This window comes from Diospyros lotus, chromosome 4, assembly GCF_014633365.1.
Source record: "Diospyros lotus cultivar Yz01 chromosome 4, ASM1463336v1, whole genome shotgun sequence".
Classification (NCBI taxonomy): domain Eukaryota; kingdom Viridiplantae; phylum Streptophyta; class Magnoliopsida; order Ericales; family Ebenaceae; genus Diospyros; species Diospyros lotus.
The window spans coordinates 42,060,254-42,078,387 of record NC_068341.1 but is presented as its reverse complement, the minus strand read 5'-3'; the positions used below and the strand labels follow the sequence as shown (position 1 = coordinate 42,078,387).

The window sequence follows — 18,134 nt, the reverse complement described above, 5'->3', positions numbered from 1 at the left end:
TCAGAGCCTGAAGAAAAATCTGTTAAAGGCCTGAAGAAAAATCTCTTCAGGCCTGAAGAAGTACGACATATCCTTGACAGATCATATCAAAGTAAATAGACAACATATCAAAGTAAATTACTAAATATCACCTAACAGATCATTTACATTCATTTAACTACAAGGATTCAATTATGAGAAAATGGTTGGATGATATTTATCATCTAACCTTGAGAATAAATTGTGGGAGAAATGATAACTTACTTCTGCCGTCACTTTCCTCTTGTCTTCCAAATCAGCTTTATTCCCAGCAAGTGCCACCACCATGTTGGGATTTCCTATAACAGCCAAATAGAAAATTTCTATTAAAGGCAATATTATTCTGAGAAAGACACACTCGGGCAACATTCTTCCTATATATTAATGGAGAGCAATACTTAGCAACATTTCTACAAAGAATACAATATTTATACAAATACAGTTAAGGCCTCAGTTTGGTTTGTCTACCATTTTATTCTTGGTTCTCTAACCCGTTGGAAGAACCAAATGAATGTCAATCATAAAGCTGAATTAAAAAAGACAAAAAACTTGAGCCCTGACAAAATGAATTCAATAAGTTCAAGCTTAAGCACCTTGCTTCTGGAGTTCTTGTACCCACTTCTTAGCCCGCACAAAGGATTCCTAGTTAATAGAAAAGGAGAAATACAATCAGCAATGTGAAATATAATAAGAAGGCGTGACAAGGTATACAATAACTATCTATTTAAGCAAACATGTCTGATTAATTGCAGGGGGAAAAAAAAAAGAACTAAAAATACTGCCAGAGTACAGATATAGTGATACATCCATTCAATTGCCCAACATGCAGAACTGGATTCCCACGAGGTATGAAATATGAACCAAATAATGAACTTATGACCCATCACTACTTTTTAAGTCAATATATGCTTGTAAGTTCAGCAAATGTCTATAACCAAAAAAATAAGGTAGGGTTTCTAACCGTGCTAGTGATATCATAAACGATGATAGCAGCAGCAGCGCCTCTGTAGTACATCGGGGCTAAGCTGTGGTACCTCTCCTGGCCAGCAGTGTCCCAGATCTCGAACTTCACCGTCGCGTCGTTCGCCGCAAGCGTCTGGGAGAAGAAGGCCGCTCCGATCGTCGATTCCTGAAACCAACACCAATCATCCTTGTCGATCATCCCTAATAAGCAGGAAAATTAAAGCCCCCAAAGGGAACAAAATCTCAACAAGACAATCAGATAATTGTTCTCGGATCAAACAGTACCTGGAACTCGAGGAACTGGCCCTTGACGAAGCGCAAGACGAGGCTTGATTTTCCGGCTCCCATGTCCCCGAGCAACACCTGAGAAAGCGAATCACCGTCGTCGGAATACGAAAGCCCAGACGAAGCGGAAAAAAGGTAAGCGAGAAATTAGAAGCGCGTATGTAGGACTCACTAGTTTCGCGTTGAGATTGTTGTGCCCCATCGTCGCCATGGAATCGCAGACAGAGAGCGGGATGGATTTGGAGATTCCCCGATTATTTTGAGAAGAACGAGAGGTTTCGGCAGCTACCAGACGCGACAAGTCAATCGTCCTTTTCAAGTATTAACTACAACCGCTAATATTATATATATATATATTAATTAATTAATTAATTAAAATGTGAAAGTGATGACGTTAGACTTTGCACCTTGGGCTCTCCAATTATTAAATTGACTCAATTGACCAAATAGATATTTAAAGTATAAAATTTAAAATTTAAAAAATTGAATTGACTAAAAAATCAAAAAAACTGATAAAAACAACATTATTTATAGAATCATGCTAGATATATATTATTTTTGTACATCTTAAACTATATAAAGAGATATTATGATCAAAATACCCCTCGTCTCCATGCCTCTTACGCACCTCTATGCGCCTCATAAATAACTTTTTTGTCATTGATACACCTTTGTATAGCTCAAGGTGTACCAATAACACTTTTCTTATTTTTAACATTTTAGTTAACTTAATTATTTTAATTTTTTTAATATAAAGAACGAATTGAATCAAAATAATCAAAACACTCAAATTTAGAAACTAAACTGACTTATAACTTAAACTTAATCAAACTAATTTCAGTTAAATTATTTTAGTTTAATTAAAATGTTATTTGTTTTCCACTCCCTATCGACTTATCAATAATTCCACTAATAAGCGATAGATATTTTTGTTATTTAAGAAATTGAATTAATGTTTTGTTACGGGTATTTCTCGCTCCACTCTTTGTAGGCCGAATTTAACATGATGGTTCGGCCCAAACGTTCTAGGCCCAATAAATCGAACTGAGCTCGTTAAAGCGAACTTGGATAGTGCTGAAGCTCGGGGTCAAACATCGGGGTTAAGCGAGTTCCCGGTAGCGCCTCTAACTCTTTGGCATATTCAAACGGCCCCTAGCTATACTCTGGACAGGTTCCCAGCGACCTTCACAACTCGTCGGCTTAGCTCGTCAACTCGTATAACAGAAAAGGCGCGTGTTGCGGCATACCGGCAAGCCAAGGGCCGCCCTGACTAGGCCCCTTGGCCCATTCTCTCGGCCTATGCCAGTCCCATCCTGACCTTCTGGCAACATCATTACAACCGCATCTAGATTTCCAAACGTCCCACTCAGATCACATTCCCATTAATGACAGATCTCATCCGCATTAATGACAGATCTCATCCATATTAATGAAAGATCTTATCCTCATTAATGAGGGTCTCGTCAACACCTTGCCGCGGTAGGGACACCCCTGTCGGCTTTTCCATCCCATCACCTCCACACATACGGATGAGGCAAGAAAGCTTTTGGGCTAATATATATATCAACTAGCCATTTTAAGGGCCACGGTACGTATTCTTGACGACTAACTTAAGAGCACCCAATATTTTTGCTTACTCGTTCATTAACTTGAGCTTCAGAGTATCTTGCAAGGACGGGCCGTCTACTCAACAAAACAAACCGGATATCTCATTGTCCATCTCTCGGATCTACCATACGAGTGTGGGTTAACAAATGTCCGTCGACCAATTCTGAACGTCGACATGTTTAATATGAGAACTTTAATTGCATTTTTTTATCATTGTTAAAATTTGATTAAAAATAGATCATTATTTTATCTTATTTTCCTTTTATCCTCTCATTTATTTAGTAAATTAGCTAAAATTTAGTAGTTTACCGATATCTTTTTGGTTCAATAATAACTAAATCCTAAATTATCATTAAATTGGAGTAAGAGAGAGGGGATTGTTAGACAACCAAATTCAAGATAATTTGCCTATACCATAAGAGAAGATTAAATGAGAGAATAAAAGAAATGTGTAGTTAGAGTTATAAAATCATAAAACGTTTATGTCATTTCTTAAATATCAATAGTATCTCTGTTTTTTTTACCAAACGTTAAGAACATTTCTAAAACATACCCCACACTTCTATAAACACAAGCAAAATAAAAGCCATTTTCTCAACAACTCAAACCTGTTAAAGAAGTGACTACATACTCGAACAAATTAAAAACAGATTTCTAAAACTACCAAACAATAAATACATTAAAATAATAAACCTTATCACCCTCCCTTAAATTGATATATGCAAAAATTAGTTTAGGAACAAACTTAAATATTATGTGAAGAACATACTCCAAGCATTCTTCTAAGCTTCACGAACACAACACAACAGGCTTGAGAGGCTTAATAAACAAATTTGCAATCTGATCTTCACCCTTACAGAACAACAAATCAATGACAGTTTCCTTACATAAATCACATAAGAAGTGATACCTCATATCAATATATTTACTCTTGCCATGTAGAATGGATTTTTTGATAGCTTTCGTAACCAAATGGCTTGATACGAACTTGATGTTGCAGCAACAAACTCAACTTCCATACTTGATAGAGTCACACTTTGTTGCTTATTTGATGATCATGATAGAGCTCCAAAACTCAACAAAAAAAACAAAGCCAGACGTATTATTTATATCGTCAAGATCTCTATCATAGTTACTATCTAAAAAACCAACCAGATTCTCTTTTGTCCCAACTTTATAAAAAATTCCAAAATTAGATGTACCTTTCAAATAATGAAAGATAATTTTTGCAGCTAAGAGATGATTTTCAATTAGGTTTTCCATGTATCGACTCATTAAACTAATAGCATGCATGATGTCAAGCCTTGTTGAAGTAAGATACATCAAACTTCCAACTATTTGCTTGTAAAGAGTAGCATTTATCTTATTCCTTCCATCATCTCTTCTCAACTTTAACCCACATTGAGTTGGAGTACAAATTGAATTGCAATCCTTCATTTTGAACCTGTTCAAAATCTCAATAACATATATATTTTTTTTTTTTTGTGAAATAAAAATACCAGCACAAGATTGTACTACTTCAACGCCAAGAAAATAAGGCATCAACCCCAAATATGTCATATCAAATTCATTCATCATAGATCTCTTAAAATCAACAAGCATGACTTTATCATTGCCAACATAGATAAGGTCATCAACATATAAACACACAATAAGCATCTTCCCGTCTACTCCAAATTTAGTATATAGTGTATGCTCATAAGGACATTTAAGAAAACCTTCTTTACCAAAGTAAGCATCTATACGACTATACCAAGCTTTAGGTGTTTGTTTTAGTCCGTATAATACTTTTTTTAGTTTGTATACTTGGTTTTCATGACCTTACTTCACATATCCGAGAGGTTGATCAATGTATGCCTTTTCTTTCAATTTCCCATGCAAAAATGCTGACTTTACATCCAGCTGATAGACAAACCATGAGTTTGGGGTAACAATGGATAACACCAACCAAATAGTATCAAGCCTTACTATTGGAGCAAACACTTCTTTATAGTTAATATCGAATTCTTATTTGTACCCCTTTACAACAAGTCAAGCCTAGTACTTGTCAACTTCTCCATTTTTCTTCAGTTTTGTCTTGAAAACCCACTTGACTCCTATAGTCATGTGTCTTTTTGGAAGACCAGTTAGCTCTCATGTGTTATTCCTTTTAATGGATGCAATCTCATCGTCCATAGCCTTCTGCCATTTTGATTCTTTGATAGCACTTTCAAAAATTGATGGGTCACAAAATGAAAACAAGGCGAAACGAGTGATTGGGTCTTTAGATTGGTCAATTCCGATTACCTCGTAATCTGTTATCCATGTTGGCCTCTTTCGAACGCGACGAAGACATGATTCAATTACTGCATCAGAAGTTTCTTCTGTTGTTTGTGAAGTTTCAGCAACTATTGGGGCTTCATTTAATTAATATTTGGGAACAAAAGTTGTTGGAATTTGTCATTGTAGGGGCTACTGTTTTTCTACATCACTTTTTTTATCCAAAATGACAGGAGTAGGCTGTTGCCTATCCCAATCCCAAATGCTCTCTTCATAAAAAATGACATCTCTACTAGTCATGATTTTATTTGTGAGTGGATTGAACAATTTATATGCTTTTGAAGCTTCACTTACACCAAGAAAGACACACTTCTCACCCTTGTCATCAAGCTTATTTTTGTTCTCATCTGGAACACGAGCATAAGCAATGCAACCAAAAATTCTAAAGTGATCTACTACTAGTTTGTGCCCATTCCAAGCATCTTCAGGTGTCATGTTTTGAACAGAAAAAGTAGGACTTCTGTTCAACAAATGAACACTCCAATTTACTGTCTCGAGCCAAAAACTCTTTGAAATTTTTCCTCTTGCCAACAAGCTTCTCACCATGTTAAGGATGATTCTATCATTTCTCTCTAACACACCATTTTATTGTGGTGTGTAGGAAACTATGAGTTCCCTTCGAATACCTTGCTCATTGTAAAAAACATCAAATGCCTTTGAACAATATTCTCCCCCACAATCAGTGCGAAGAGTTTTAATGACTCTTTATGTTTCATTCTTGTGACGCCCCGTCCCCATTACCGGGTGTCACCGTAACCCAAGGTTACGTCAGTAGATCCCACTCCGGAGGCCGGCTATGCCATAGCAACAGGGGGATAAAGATAACGTGGGCGCCTTGGGTGGGGTCTAGGCTTCACCGCCTCCGGCCATCGAGAACTCGAGGTCTAAGACTCATTTGCAACGGAATGACACTCGAGTCTCGAATTTGACCTATGCCTTATGAGCAAATTAATAACTACAATTAGGGTATATCACAACTTACTCACACAAAATACTCATTAAAAGTAACCAGTCCAACTGAAAAATACAATCAATGTTCAATACAACCACAAAATAATTACATGACAGACACGAGTTACTAGGTTGCATTCCCGTCATGGGTTGCCATTCTCATCATTTAGTTGGTCTTCGGCGTACACCACCTTCCCTTTACAGGATCCCGAACCATTTGTGCAGTTAGTAGGAATGGAAGAGGTGAGTCTTGGAACTCAGTAAAGGTAATATGCAATGCAGTAAATTATTAAGCATGACATCATAGATAAATATGAAGTGCAACATGCATGTAAGCCCGTCCACCGCACCTATCTCAGGCTCTAGGTGGCCCCTAGTGGTTTCCTCCAAGACCCTATCTCGAGACTCTTACGGTCAGAAATCCACAACCTCATGCCTAGGCACTCCCTCAACATCTTATGCAAGCCATGACGAAAGTAATTTACACACAAAGCATATTAAACCCTTACCTCGAGATATGTGTCGCCTGATAGTTTGTACCGTTGACGCACTCAAAATCCCTATATGTATAACAAAATTAATTAAATAAATCCATGACAACCATTCTACTGAAATGCTCCCATAAATACCATTAAATTATTTTACTATGTTAATTTACTAACTAATGAGGTTATCAAGTTAACTAGTTTAACTATAAATTAATTTTGAAATTAATATATCTCACTACCGAAAATTCATTTCCAAGCTCTCAACCACCTTTCCTGCTTCCCTTACTTCATGCCTTCCATTTAACTCCCATGCCCACCTATTTATAGCCTCAAATGCCCCTTGTTTCCACATCCAAATCCATGGTTTCATCCATTATTTTACCTCTCACAAGACACAAGGCTAATTATGCCTCTGCAAAACATCATCATTTTATTCCTTTAATTTCCTAGGCATCATTTGGTAGTTCATCATTCATTTTCTCCTCAAGTTTCAAGAGTATTTGCAACTCCACACATATATGAATATTATATTTTAATTATAACTATCACTTGGCCGCCACTCTATATATACATATAATAATTACATTATCTACGTATTATAATTGCATCCTTCTTGGCCACCACTCTATATATACATTTATAATTTCATTATCATGGCCAAGCCTTGGCTTTCACGCCCACGTCACATACACTTCATACGCATAAATACATATATTATATGTTGGAACTTGACATTCACTCATTTACTAATATATATATATATATAATTTGCATATATAATTTATTAAAATCATTATAAATTCTTTAATTAAATTATTAATCCCACTTCATGCATTGCATACTTGCAATTATATTCTCAAATTTTAAATTAATGATCATTGAGATACTTAAAACCCAAAATTAATAACTTCAAATTACTCGACAAGGTCGATTTCGCCCGTGCGCCTACACGAGATCTTTATTCCACTCGAAAATACTTCAGGGTTGCCTCACTGGCAAAATCGGACCACCCCTAAAGTCCCTCAGCTTCCTGGAGGCCCCCTATGACCATTCGATACCAACATCCATTCAGATTTATACACAAATTATTTATTTTCGATTTGACTGTTTCTAGCATCATTAGCCTCATTCGAGATACTCACCAATCTATACTCTCTTCCATGGACATCCAAGTCCCAAGGCATTTCCTATCGTCGATTCAACGATTTATTAATTTTCTCAAAATCGCACATAACTCAATAAATTGCCTTAAAATCCATAAACTTATTATTTCCAAAATCAAGGATGTTACAGTCTCCCCTTCTTATAAAATTTCATCCTCGAAATTTTTGAGTAATCATGTTTATCACATATACATTCCTAAAATCAGCATGTCTCTTGAGCAAATATCATACATAAATTTCTATCAATCATTTATAAATTCTCAAAATGCATGCCTTACAATCCTCGAATAAATAAGGAAGTTCCTTTTGCATAGTCTTTCAAAAGAAAGACACAAATCAATTTCCTTCATCAAACTCAACATTCATCAAAATCTCACATAATCATTTAATCTCCCGAATATAAAATGGAGTAAATTGTTCAGTATCTATGGCTCTTCCAAAAGATAAGATATACGTTGATATCATCAATCAATCCACAATCGCCCAAATAACATAAATTTTCTTTGGGGTTCAGGGTAATCTCATGATAAAATCTATTACCACATGTACTTATTCCCATTCAGGAATCTTTGAATGTCATAATCTCCTCAATGATTATTATATCTTCCTTCAAATTCAATTTCACTTTTCCTTAATAGATTAACACGAATATACAAGTCCTTGGTACCTATATTTTTCCTTCATTCCCAACCACCAATATAGGGTTTCAGGGTGTACCATACACAGGGTTTGATGCACTTTACTTAGAATTTCCTGTTGTAGCTCACCATAGTCATATATATCCTTCTGCAACACACTCAATTAGTCTATGTGCCTCCATAGTGTTTAAATTCAAGTTGCTTGCATTGTCCATTTTTCTTCACCCATTTCCTTTGACTACCCTCTTGAGCTATACCTCGCTTAATTTCTTCCCACAAGTTAACCTGGAAGTGATCTACACCACAACTGTAGTGTCACTACATGGCTCTACCTTGAGAGCTAATTTTACAAATTTCCAATTAAGGTCAGCAAATGAGTGATCAAATAAACTCCCGGGTGCACTGTATATGGAGTCCTGTGGGCCTCATCTAGAATCATTTACCTCAATTCTCAAAGGTTAGACACGTATATTTTACCTCAAAACTTGAGAATGCCACATCGCATAAAAAAAATCAGAATCCTTGGGCTGACCCCAATCATAAATCATAGACAATAACACTCGTCAATCACACATGCCTTTCGTATCTTGTTTACCAAATCCAGCTAAACAACCAGGCTAGCGATAAAAACAGACGATCCATTTGGCACTACACTCAACAGGCCAACAAGCCTTCAACATCTGACACTCACAGCTATCCACCTAGGTCATGCGTTAGGCACCTCTTTGCCACACCTTAGGTGATATGAAGTAGTGCAGTCGTAGTCCTCAAGGAATTCCATCCACCATCGCTACCTCTCATTTAGCTCTTTTGCGAGAACCCATACTTTAGGCTCCTCGTGGTTCGTGGGCACATCAAGTGTCCCACCATTTCAGTAGTGTCTCCATAACCTCAAAAGCACATACCCCAGCTACCAGTTTCAAATCATACATCAGTTTGTTCTCTTTGTGCCTTGGTATAATCCACACGTAATCATTCGTTCATGTTGCACTAACACACAACCCGATCCTTTTGAGCTATCACAAACTCTCACTACATCTGGCAGATTATTCTCATTATACTCTTCTTACGAGTCATATTATGGACATAACTCTTCTAGAGTGTCTCATTACTACCTTCTGACAATAACTTACCGAAACATCTTATTTCGAAGCATCTTAGTACTCTATTTCGAAACCTAATTTCCAAAAATTTCATTTCGAACCCTACGTTGCTCCATGTTTCAAAACATAGGGTCGGGACTATAAATAACTGAAAAGCCCCGAACTCAATTTTCACGTGTCCAGATAATTTTTTTTCTTTTTGCCAAAATCTCCGGAATAATAAAACATGTTTTTCCCATAAAGAAGAGAAATTTTGTTTTTTTTTCTTTCTTCTTTTATTTTTCTTCCCTATTTTTCTTTCTTCTTCTTCTTCTCTCTTTCCTTCCTTCCTCTGCAGACCCTGCGCACGAACAACCACCGGTCACTGCTGCCTTCCAGCGTCGCCACCACCTCCGATGGCCGCAGCTGCCCTCTGCAACCGCCTCCAGCGCCTGCTCCTCCATCGACCGTGAGCCACGACGTGGCTTCACGCACCCCATCTGCCGATCACAGCTCCTCCCAGCCATCATCGCTGGCCCAATTGGTCCTCGCATCAGCCAGATCCGGTCACGCCGCCACCACTGCTAGCTTTCTCGCGCAGCCATCAGCCACTGCCTAGCTTCCCTCGGCCGCCACTGCGATCACCGCCGTCCTTGCCGATGCTACTAGATTTGGGTCGATTCGACCCGACCAGGTTCGACCCGACTCGACTCGATTCAGGTTCGACTATCTTGATTCGTCCCATTAGATCTGACCCATATCTAATTTGACCCATCCATTTAGATCCGATTATATCTGATTTGTTTAGATTTAGCCAGATTCAGATGTATCATGCCAAGACGCAACATACCAAGACCCCGGTCTCGATGCAGTGCCTGTGTAGTCTTAAATAGAGGATGTAATCCTCAGTGCATCTTTACTCCTTACTTCCATTGTGAGAATAGTATTACTCGCTCTGTCACAATCCGTGATGTTTTTACTATCAGAAATGTTGTCAGCCTCCTAACTCCGCTTTCGGCCAGTGACCGATTTTGGGCTTCCGATACATTCCTTTTTGAAGTTCAAGCCGGCTTCAAGATCCTGTCTATGGATGTGTATCCCACATTCTAACCCTTCAACAGCAGTTAGTGATTTGTAAGCTTATCGAGCTTATTTGCAAGAATCACTATTCGCATTTTATTCTTCACATCCCCAACCTGTTCCTCAACCTGATCAAAACCCAAGCTGGAATTCCGATCTTCCTATCATCCAGAAGACATCCATCATCTTAGTTTCTCAGAGGTTACTCTTCCACCTACCCTGGCGAAACCAGCAGTAGCCAGATGCCATATCCAGATGACATCGATGAGTTGGGACCCGTCGTGTTTGGCAATCGTCGTCGTCATTGAGCATCGGCATCATCATTAGTTCTATGGTTTGCTTTTTATTTTGAGTAATGGTGTGGCTTGATCTTTTGTAACCGTATTGAACATATGGAATGAATATTATGCTTTGGGTACTTTAACGTCTCATTCCCTTATCTTACCCTTGATTACCTATTGATCATAAAACATCTCAACCTCATGCAGTTGTTTAATAATTCATCGAAGTAAAAATATCGACTTTTAATTATCACCACTTTCAAAGCCTGAAAAATTTATGTACTCAGTCAAGCCACACATAACTAAACATCAAATAACCTCAAGCTAAATTCCTAAAAACAATCGACGATTTTGGTACGTGAGGTGACCGACAACACGTTTCCAAATTTTCACATAATAACTATCCACTGATCATGCTCAAATTGTCTCACACAACTTCTCATTTCCTTTCAATTCATTATTCACATAACCGAAAAGACAGCAATCCATAACCACACCACTATGTAGTGCATACAGGTACTTACATCAACCATGGTACCCTAATCTGGTATCACTTTAACTGTACAAATGATACTTTTCACTTTCCCCTTTTATCTGAGAAATGTTCTCATCATTACAACAAATGAAGTCACATATTTGACTCACTTCCCATTCTTATGTTGCCTTCTTTCCATTTTAAAGGCCAACTCATGTTCCCAAATATACAATGGTGTGCTTATTACTACACCAACAAAGACAAGATTCGGGACAATCAAATCAGAGCCAACTGCTCATACTCACTAGGGTGTATAATAATCTGCACACTAAGCCGAAGGTTAAGTCTGTAACCAGAATCATTTCCCCTTCAAAGGCCAAATCTGGGAAACACATATCCCACTGCTTGCTATCCTGGGAAAAATATTCCTAAGCAAGCCCATATCACAACACATGCCTATATTGGGGCCATTCTTCTCATGGTTACGACTATCCCAACCCGTGTATGCAACCATAATTTCATCACCCAAAAATTTCTCGACCTCCCAAATTCTCAGGCCCACTTAGCACCCTGTACAGTAGTTAAAACCCCTGGCACCTAAGTCTCCCTTGAGGCCTCATCCCCAATCAAACTATGGTATCCTCAACCCAGCTCGGTGAAATGACAGAGATTTTGTAAACAAAATAAACTTTAATATTCTTAATCGAATTTCTTAAAACCCATAATCACACAAATTATTATGCCATGTCATCATCTTTCCCAAATCCTCCGACTCTAAAAATCGTCTTGTCGGATTGCTATCACATTTCCCTCATTTGCAATCATTTTCATTTAATTTCCTCGCACAAATCATGTTTAAGACATAAATCGATCACTATATCGTTTTCCAACTGATCATTACCCAGAATCCTCAAAATTCCAATTTTATCAAATAAAAGTTTCTCCAAAACTCCAATTATTCTCCCAAGATTCGAAATTTATCAAGCTTCGATAATTATCAAGTTCTAATATTCACCAAGCTCTAACAATAACCAAGTTCTGATATTCACCAAGCTCTAATATTTATCAAACTCTGATACCACCTTGTGACGCCCCGTCCCCACTACCGGTGTCACTGTAACCCATGGTTACGTCAGTAAGTCCCACTACAGAGACCGGCTATGCCTTAGCAACATGGGGATAAAGATAACGTGGGCGCCCTGGGTGGGGTCCAGGCTTCACTGCCTCCGGCCATCGAGAACTCGAGGTCTAAGACTCATTTGCAGCGGAAGGACACTCGAGTCTCGAATTTGACCTATGCCTTATGAGCAGATTAATAACTGCAATTAAGGTATATCACAACTTACTCACACAAAGTATTCATTAAAAGTAACAGTCCAACTGAAAATACAATCAATGTTCAACACAACCACAAAATAATTACATGACAAACACGAATTACAAGGTTGCATTCCCGTCATGGGTTGCCATTCTCATCATTCAATTGGTATTCGCCTACACTGCCTTCCCCTTACTGGATCTCGAACTATCTGTGCGGTTAGTAGGAATGGAAGGGGTGAGTCCTGAGACTCACTATAGGTAATATGCAATGCAGTAAATTATTAAGCATGACATCATAGATAAATATGAAGTGCAACATGAATGCAAGCCCATCCACCGCACCTATCTCAGGCTCTAGCTAGGTGGCCCCTAGTGGTTTCCTCCAAGACCTTATCTCGAGACTCTTACGGTCAGAAATCCACAGCCTCATGCATAAGCACTCCCTCAACATCTTATGCAAGTCATGACGAAAGTAATTTACACACAGAGCATATTAAACCTTACCTCGAGATACGTGTCACCTGATAGTTTGTACCGTTGACGCACTCAAAATCCCTATATGTATAACAAAATTAATTAAATAAATCCATGACAACCATTCTATTGAAATCCTCCCATAAATACCATTAAATTATTTTACTAGGTTAATTTACTAACTAACGAGCTTATCAAGTTAACTAATTTAACTATAAATTAGTTTTGAAATTAATATACCTTACTGTCGAAAATTCCTTTCCAAACTCTCAACCACTTCTCCTGCTTCCCTTACTTCATGCCTTCTATTTAAGTCCCATACCCATCTATTTATAGCCTCAGATGCCTTTTGTTTCCACATCCAAATCCATGGTTTCATCCATTGTTTTACCCACACAAGACACAAGGCTAATTATGTCTCTGCAAAACATCATCATTTTATTCCTTTAATTTCCTAGGCATCATTTGGTAGTTCATCATTCATTTTCTCCTCAAGTTTCAAGAGTATTTGCAACTCCACACATATATGAATATTATATTTTAATTATAATTATCACCTAGCCGCTACTCTATATATACATATAATAATTACATTATCTACGTATTATAATTGCATCATTCTTGACCACCACTCCATGTATACATTTATAATTCCATTATCATGACCAAGCCTTAGCCTTCACGCCCACCTCACATACACTTCACACGCATAAATACATATATTAGATGTTGGAACTTGACATTCACTCATTTACTAATATATATATATAATTTGCATATATAATTTATTAAAATTATTATAAATTCTTTAATTAAATTATTAATCTCACTTTATGCATTGCATACTTGCAATTATATCCTCAAATTTTAAATTAATAATCATTAAGATACTTAAAACCCAAAATTAATAACTCTAAATTACTCGACAAGGTCGATTTTGCCTGTGCGCCTACACGAGATCTTTATTCCACCCAAAAATATTTCAGAGTTGCCTCACTGGCAAAATCGGACCACTCCTAGGGTCCCCTCAGCTTCCCGGAAGCCCCCTACACCATTCGGTACTAACATCCATTCGGGCTTATATACAAATTATTTATTTTCAATTTGACTATTTCTAGTATCATTAGTCTCATCTCAAGATGCTCATCAATCTCATGCCCCATTCCTTGGACATCCAAGTCCCAAGGACATTTCCTGCCGTCGATTCAATGATTTATTAATTTCCTCAAAATCGCACATAACTCAATAAATCGCCTTAAAATCCATAAACTAATTATTTCCAAAATCAGGGATGTTACAATTCTCCACACGTGCCTTGAAGCTTCTAAATGTTAAAAGCTTTTGATTTCTCTTACAAAAAGTAAACCCAAGTTTTTCAAGTATAATCATCAATAAAGGTAATTAAATATCTTTTACCCCATTAGAAGATGGATTTATCAGCCCAAAAATATAAGAATGAATCAACTCCATAACACTTTTTGCTCTCCATGACTTTCCTTGAGAAAATTGAGAACTATGTTATTTGTTAACAATACATTCTTCACAAACTTTGGAGGGAAATAATAATTTGAGGAAGACCTATCACTATATTTTTTTGTTGGAGAGTTTTTAATCCACCAAAATTCAAGTGGTCATAGCAAAAATGCCAAAGCTATGAAAGATCTTTTACTTCAACCATTAAGCAAGGTTGGGTCTTTTCAATCTTTAATGGAAACAACCTATTTGAACTAACTTGAATAATGGCAATATCACCTTTTGAAGGATCATATATCTCACAAGCACCATTCTTAATAGTTATTTCATAACCTTTTTCTTGCAATTAACCAACACTCGATAAATTAATTCTCAAGTCGGGAACATAGAAAACATTGAAATTTTTCTCTACAAAACCATTATTGATTCTTATACTAATATCACATTTTCCAATTACTTTCACAATATGATAATTACCAAAATTTATTGAAGTACGAAAGTCTTCATTTATATAAGAAAAAGAAGACTTACTGCCACACATGTGGTTGCTGCAACTAGAGTCTACATACCAAACATTAGATTCAAACTCCTTCTTAACATAGTAAGCCATCAATAGAGTTTATTTTTCCTTATTTTCTACAAAATTTGATCTTTTCGACTTCTTTTTGTGTTTAGGCAATTGGGTATAACATTCAAAATGATAATGACCAAAATTGTGGCACTTGTAGCACTCTACCTTAGATTTGTCAAAGTGCTGACCACATCCTCTATTGTTGCCTTGAAATTGATCACCATTAGTCTAGAAATTTTGATATTGCCTGTTGCCATCTCTGTTTTCTTGACCTCCTCTACTTCTAGAATTTGAGAAATGAATAAATGTAGAAGTCTTTAAAACTTGCTCATCTATAGATGAACTTCGATTCATCTTCTGTTCACGGACTAACAATGAACTTTGGAGTTCATAAAGTGAGAGTTCATTTATGTCCTTTGACTCTTCAATTGAGCAAACAATATAGTCAAACTTTGGTGCCAAGGAACGTAGTAATTTTTCAACAATAGCAACAATTTTCATCTCTTCACCATGGAATCACATTTTGTTGGCTATCTCCATAGTCCTTGCACAATAATTGGCAACAAACTCATCGTCTTTCATCTATAAAGTCTTAAAATCCCTTCTCAAGGCTTGAAGCTAGGCATGCTTCACTCTTGACGATCGTTGATATTTTTTCTTCATTGAATTCTCAAATATCTTTGGAAATTTCTTTGCTAAGAATCATTTCCACGATAGATCGATCAATGGCTTGGAACAAATAATTATTTACCTTCAAATCTTTTAACTTTGATCTTTCCAACTTTGTTTTTTGTGCCTCTGTAAGTGCCACACTAGTTGTAATTTTTTGCGCCTCTGCAAGTGTTGCTCTAGCTATTGGTGTTGCCACACCAAATTCAATGACATGCTAATACTCTTTAGATCTCAGTAAGTTATCCATCAACATGCTCCAATGGTCATAGTAACCATCAAAGTGCAGAAAAAGATGAGACAAAACTTTCAAAAGCCATTTGTTCTTCTGTAAAAGTGAAAAAAATGCTAAAAAAAATAAAAAATAAAGTTGCTATTTTTTGCTATTTTGAGGGCTTGTTGCTTCAGTCTCTCTATTGCTTTTCTCTTCTTCTTTTTTTTTTTTTTTTTTTTTGGGGCTATGATACTACTATTGAGTAATGAAGGAAATAACAAGCAAAGACAAATTTTGAAAAGTAAAAAAGGTTCCATTTTACTCCTTCAAAATGTTGGTCTATATAGGCATAAATTAAAAACAGATTTCTAAAACTTCTAAACAATAAATACATTAAAATAATAAATCTTAACGTAAATGTCACTAATTGAATTTTCATTAATATTCTATATTAGATAAACGCCAGATATTTGATTTTTTAATGTTTTCATCCTCTTATAAGTTATAAAATGTGGTCTATTATGTAAACTAAAAAAATTTAATTATTTTATTTTTAACTTAATTATCTTTTTTATAATCCCGTTATATTCTATATTATATTTAAAAAAAATTATTAAATTTTATTTGATTATTTTTTAAGATGTGACTATTCAAAAGATAAAATTGATATTATATGAATTATATAATACAAAACGTCTTACATTACACAATGTTAGGATGTGTCGGTTTTATGATAATTTTGATATCAAATTGTCATAAACAATGATCGATAATTGATCAGAAAAAAGAGTAAATGTAGAAAAAAAGAGACAAAAAAAGAAGAGAAATGGTTTGGATCTCGTACAAATATATACTCTCACTCGTTTAGAGATGAGACTATGTATATCTCAAGGGTATTTAGTTAGTATTAACTTTAAAATTGTTTATCAAAATTTTAAAATTAATAAAAAATATTTAGATAACCATATCGTTAGCATTTTGAAAAAAATTTGAAGGTAAAAGCTTATTCTACCCTCGAACAAATAAAAAATTTCAGTCATGTCCCCAAAGCCCTAACCCATAATTCAATTCGTGCAATCAGTTTCTCTTCTCGCTTCTCCCTCGCAGCCTCTACTGTCCGTTATCTTTGGCGTCCATCATCTCCGGCGGCAGTGTGCATCACCGGTGTCCCTCGTCCGTCGCCGCTCATCTTCGTCGCTCCGTTCGCCCTGTCATATCCGGCGTCACAGCGTCACATCACCTCCGGCGTCCACATCTCCGTCTTCTTTGCTGCAGCTTCTCGCCGGGGTCACAGCGTTCCCGCTCCGCGTCACAACAATTCAGAACTGAGAGGTATTCTATTTTTTTCTGTATTTTGTTGCTGTTAACAGATTTTTCTGTATTTTGTTGTTCCATTTGCTGTTTATGGTAGCTGTGAACATACATTTTAACTGCTGTGGTTTGTTGCTGTGAACAGATTTTTGTTGTGTTTCTTGTTGGATTTTTGCTGTGGTTATTGTTGATGTGATTTTTGCTATTCATAGATTTGGCTGTCATTTTTGTTGTGTAGGATTGCTATGCACATGATTCTTTATTTTCTGGGTTTGTTGAGTTTTGCTGTTATTTGTTGCTGTGAACAGAATTTAAGGAAAATTCCTGTTGGGTATAGTCGAAGATATGTCATGTGTTTTTCCAGGTTCTTGATCCTTCTAGTTGGGCATAGTTTTCGATCAAAATTTGCGTAGTTATGTGTAGCTTCATGGGAGGGATTGAATTACAAATCTTAAATGTTGAATAACTTTTATAAAAAACTTAAGGAGTCCAATGAAATGCTTATATTGAAATCCCCCAAGTCCAAGCCATATTATCCCTTGAATTAAAATTCAGTCCTTATATTGAATGTACAATGTGTTGCAAAAAATTTTAATGAAATGCTATTCTAATCTTGGGAGATGTAATTCAGTCCTGTCATATTAGCCAATGTCATATTTTGTGAAATGCTGTCAATAAATCCTTTATGCCATTCTGTTTTAACTTAGATCCTATTAAAGGGTGTATATGTATGTTATAATGTTTGAAACCA

The 18,134-nt window shown here is 36.4% G+C and overlaps 2 protein-coding genes across 4 annotated transcripts in view; one reads left to right on the top strand and one right to left on the bottom strand.

Moving 5' to 3' along the window:
- The window catches only part of LOC127800728 (ras-related protein RHN1), a 57,977-nt gene that overhangs the window by 25,749 nt on the left and 14,094 nt on the right, over positions 1-18,134 (bottom strand). The window contains exons 1-5 of one of the 3 annotated variants that reach the window (XM_052335509.1): positions 1,439-1,577; positions 1,267-1,344; positions 980-1,147; positions 612-660; positions 244-317 (exon numbers count right to left, since the gene is read on the bottom strand). The exons of 1 other annotated variant lie outside the window; for it this stretch is intronic. In XM_052335509.1, the coding sequence (XP_052191469.1) occupies positions 244-317; positions 612-660; positions 980-1,147; positions 1,267-1,344; positions 1,439-1,477 (408 nt within the window). In that variant the 5' untranslated portion in view covers positions 1,478-1,577. Of the gene's footprint in view, positions 1-243; positions 318-611; positions 661-979; positions 1,148-1,266; positions 1,345-1,438; positions 1,578-18,134 lie in introns of those variants that run through there. One more of the 3 variants, XM_052335511.1, reaches the window with a different exon arrangement.
- LOC127800729 (sm-like protein LSM8) overlaps positions 17,372-18,134 on the top strand; it is a 41,910-nt gene continuing 41,147 nt past the window's right edge. Inside the window, exon 1 of the mRNA XM_052335513.1 lies at positions 17,372-17,404. The gene's annotated coding sequence lies outside the window, so the exon portion shown is untranslated. The remainder of the gene's footprint in view (positions 17,405-18,134) is intronic.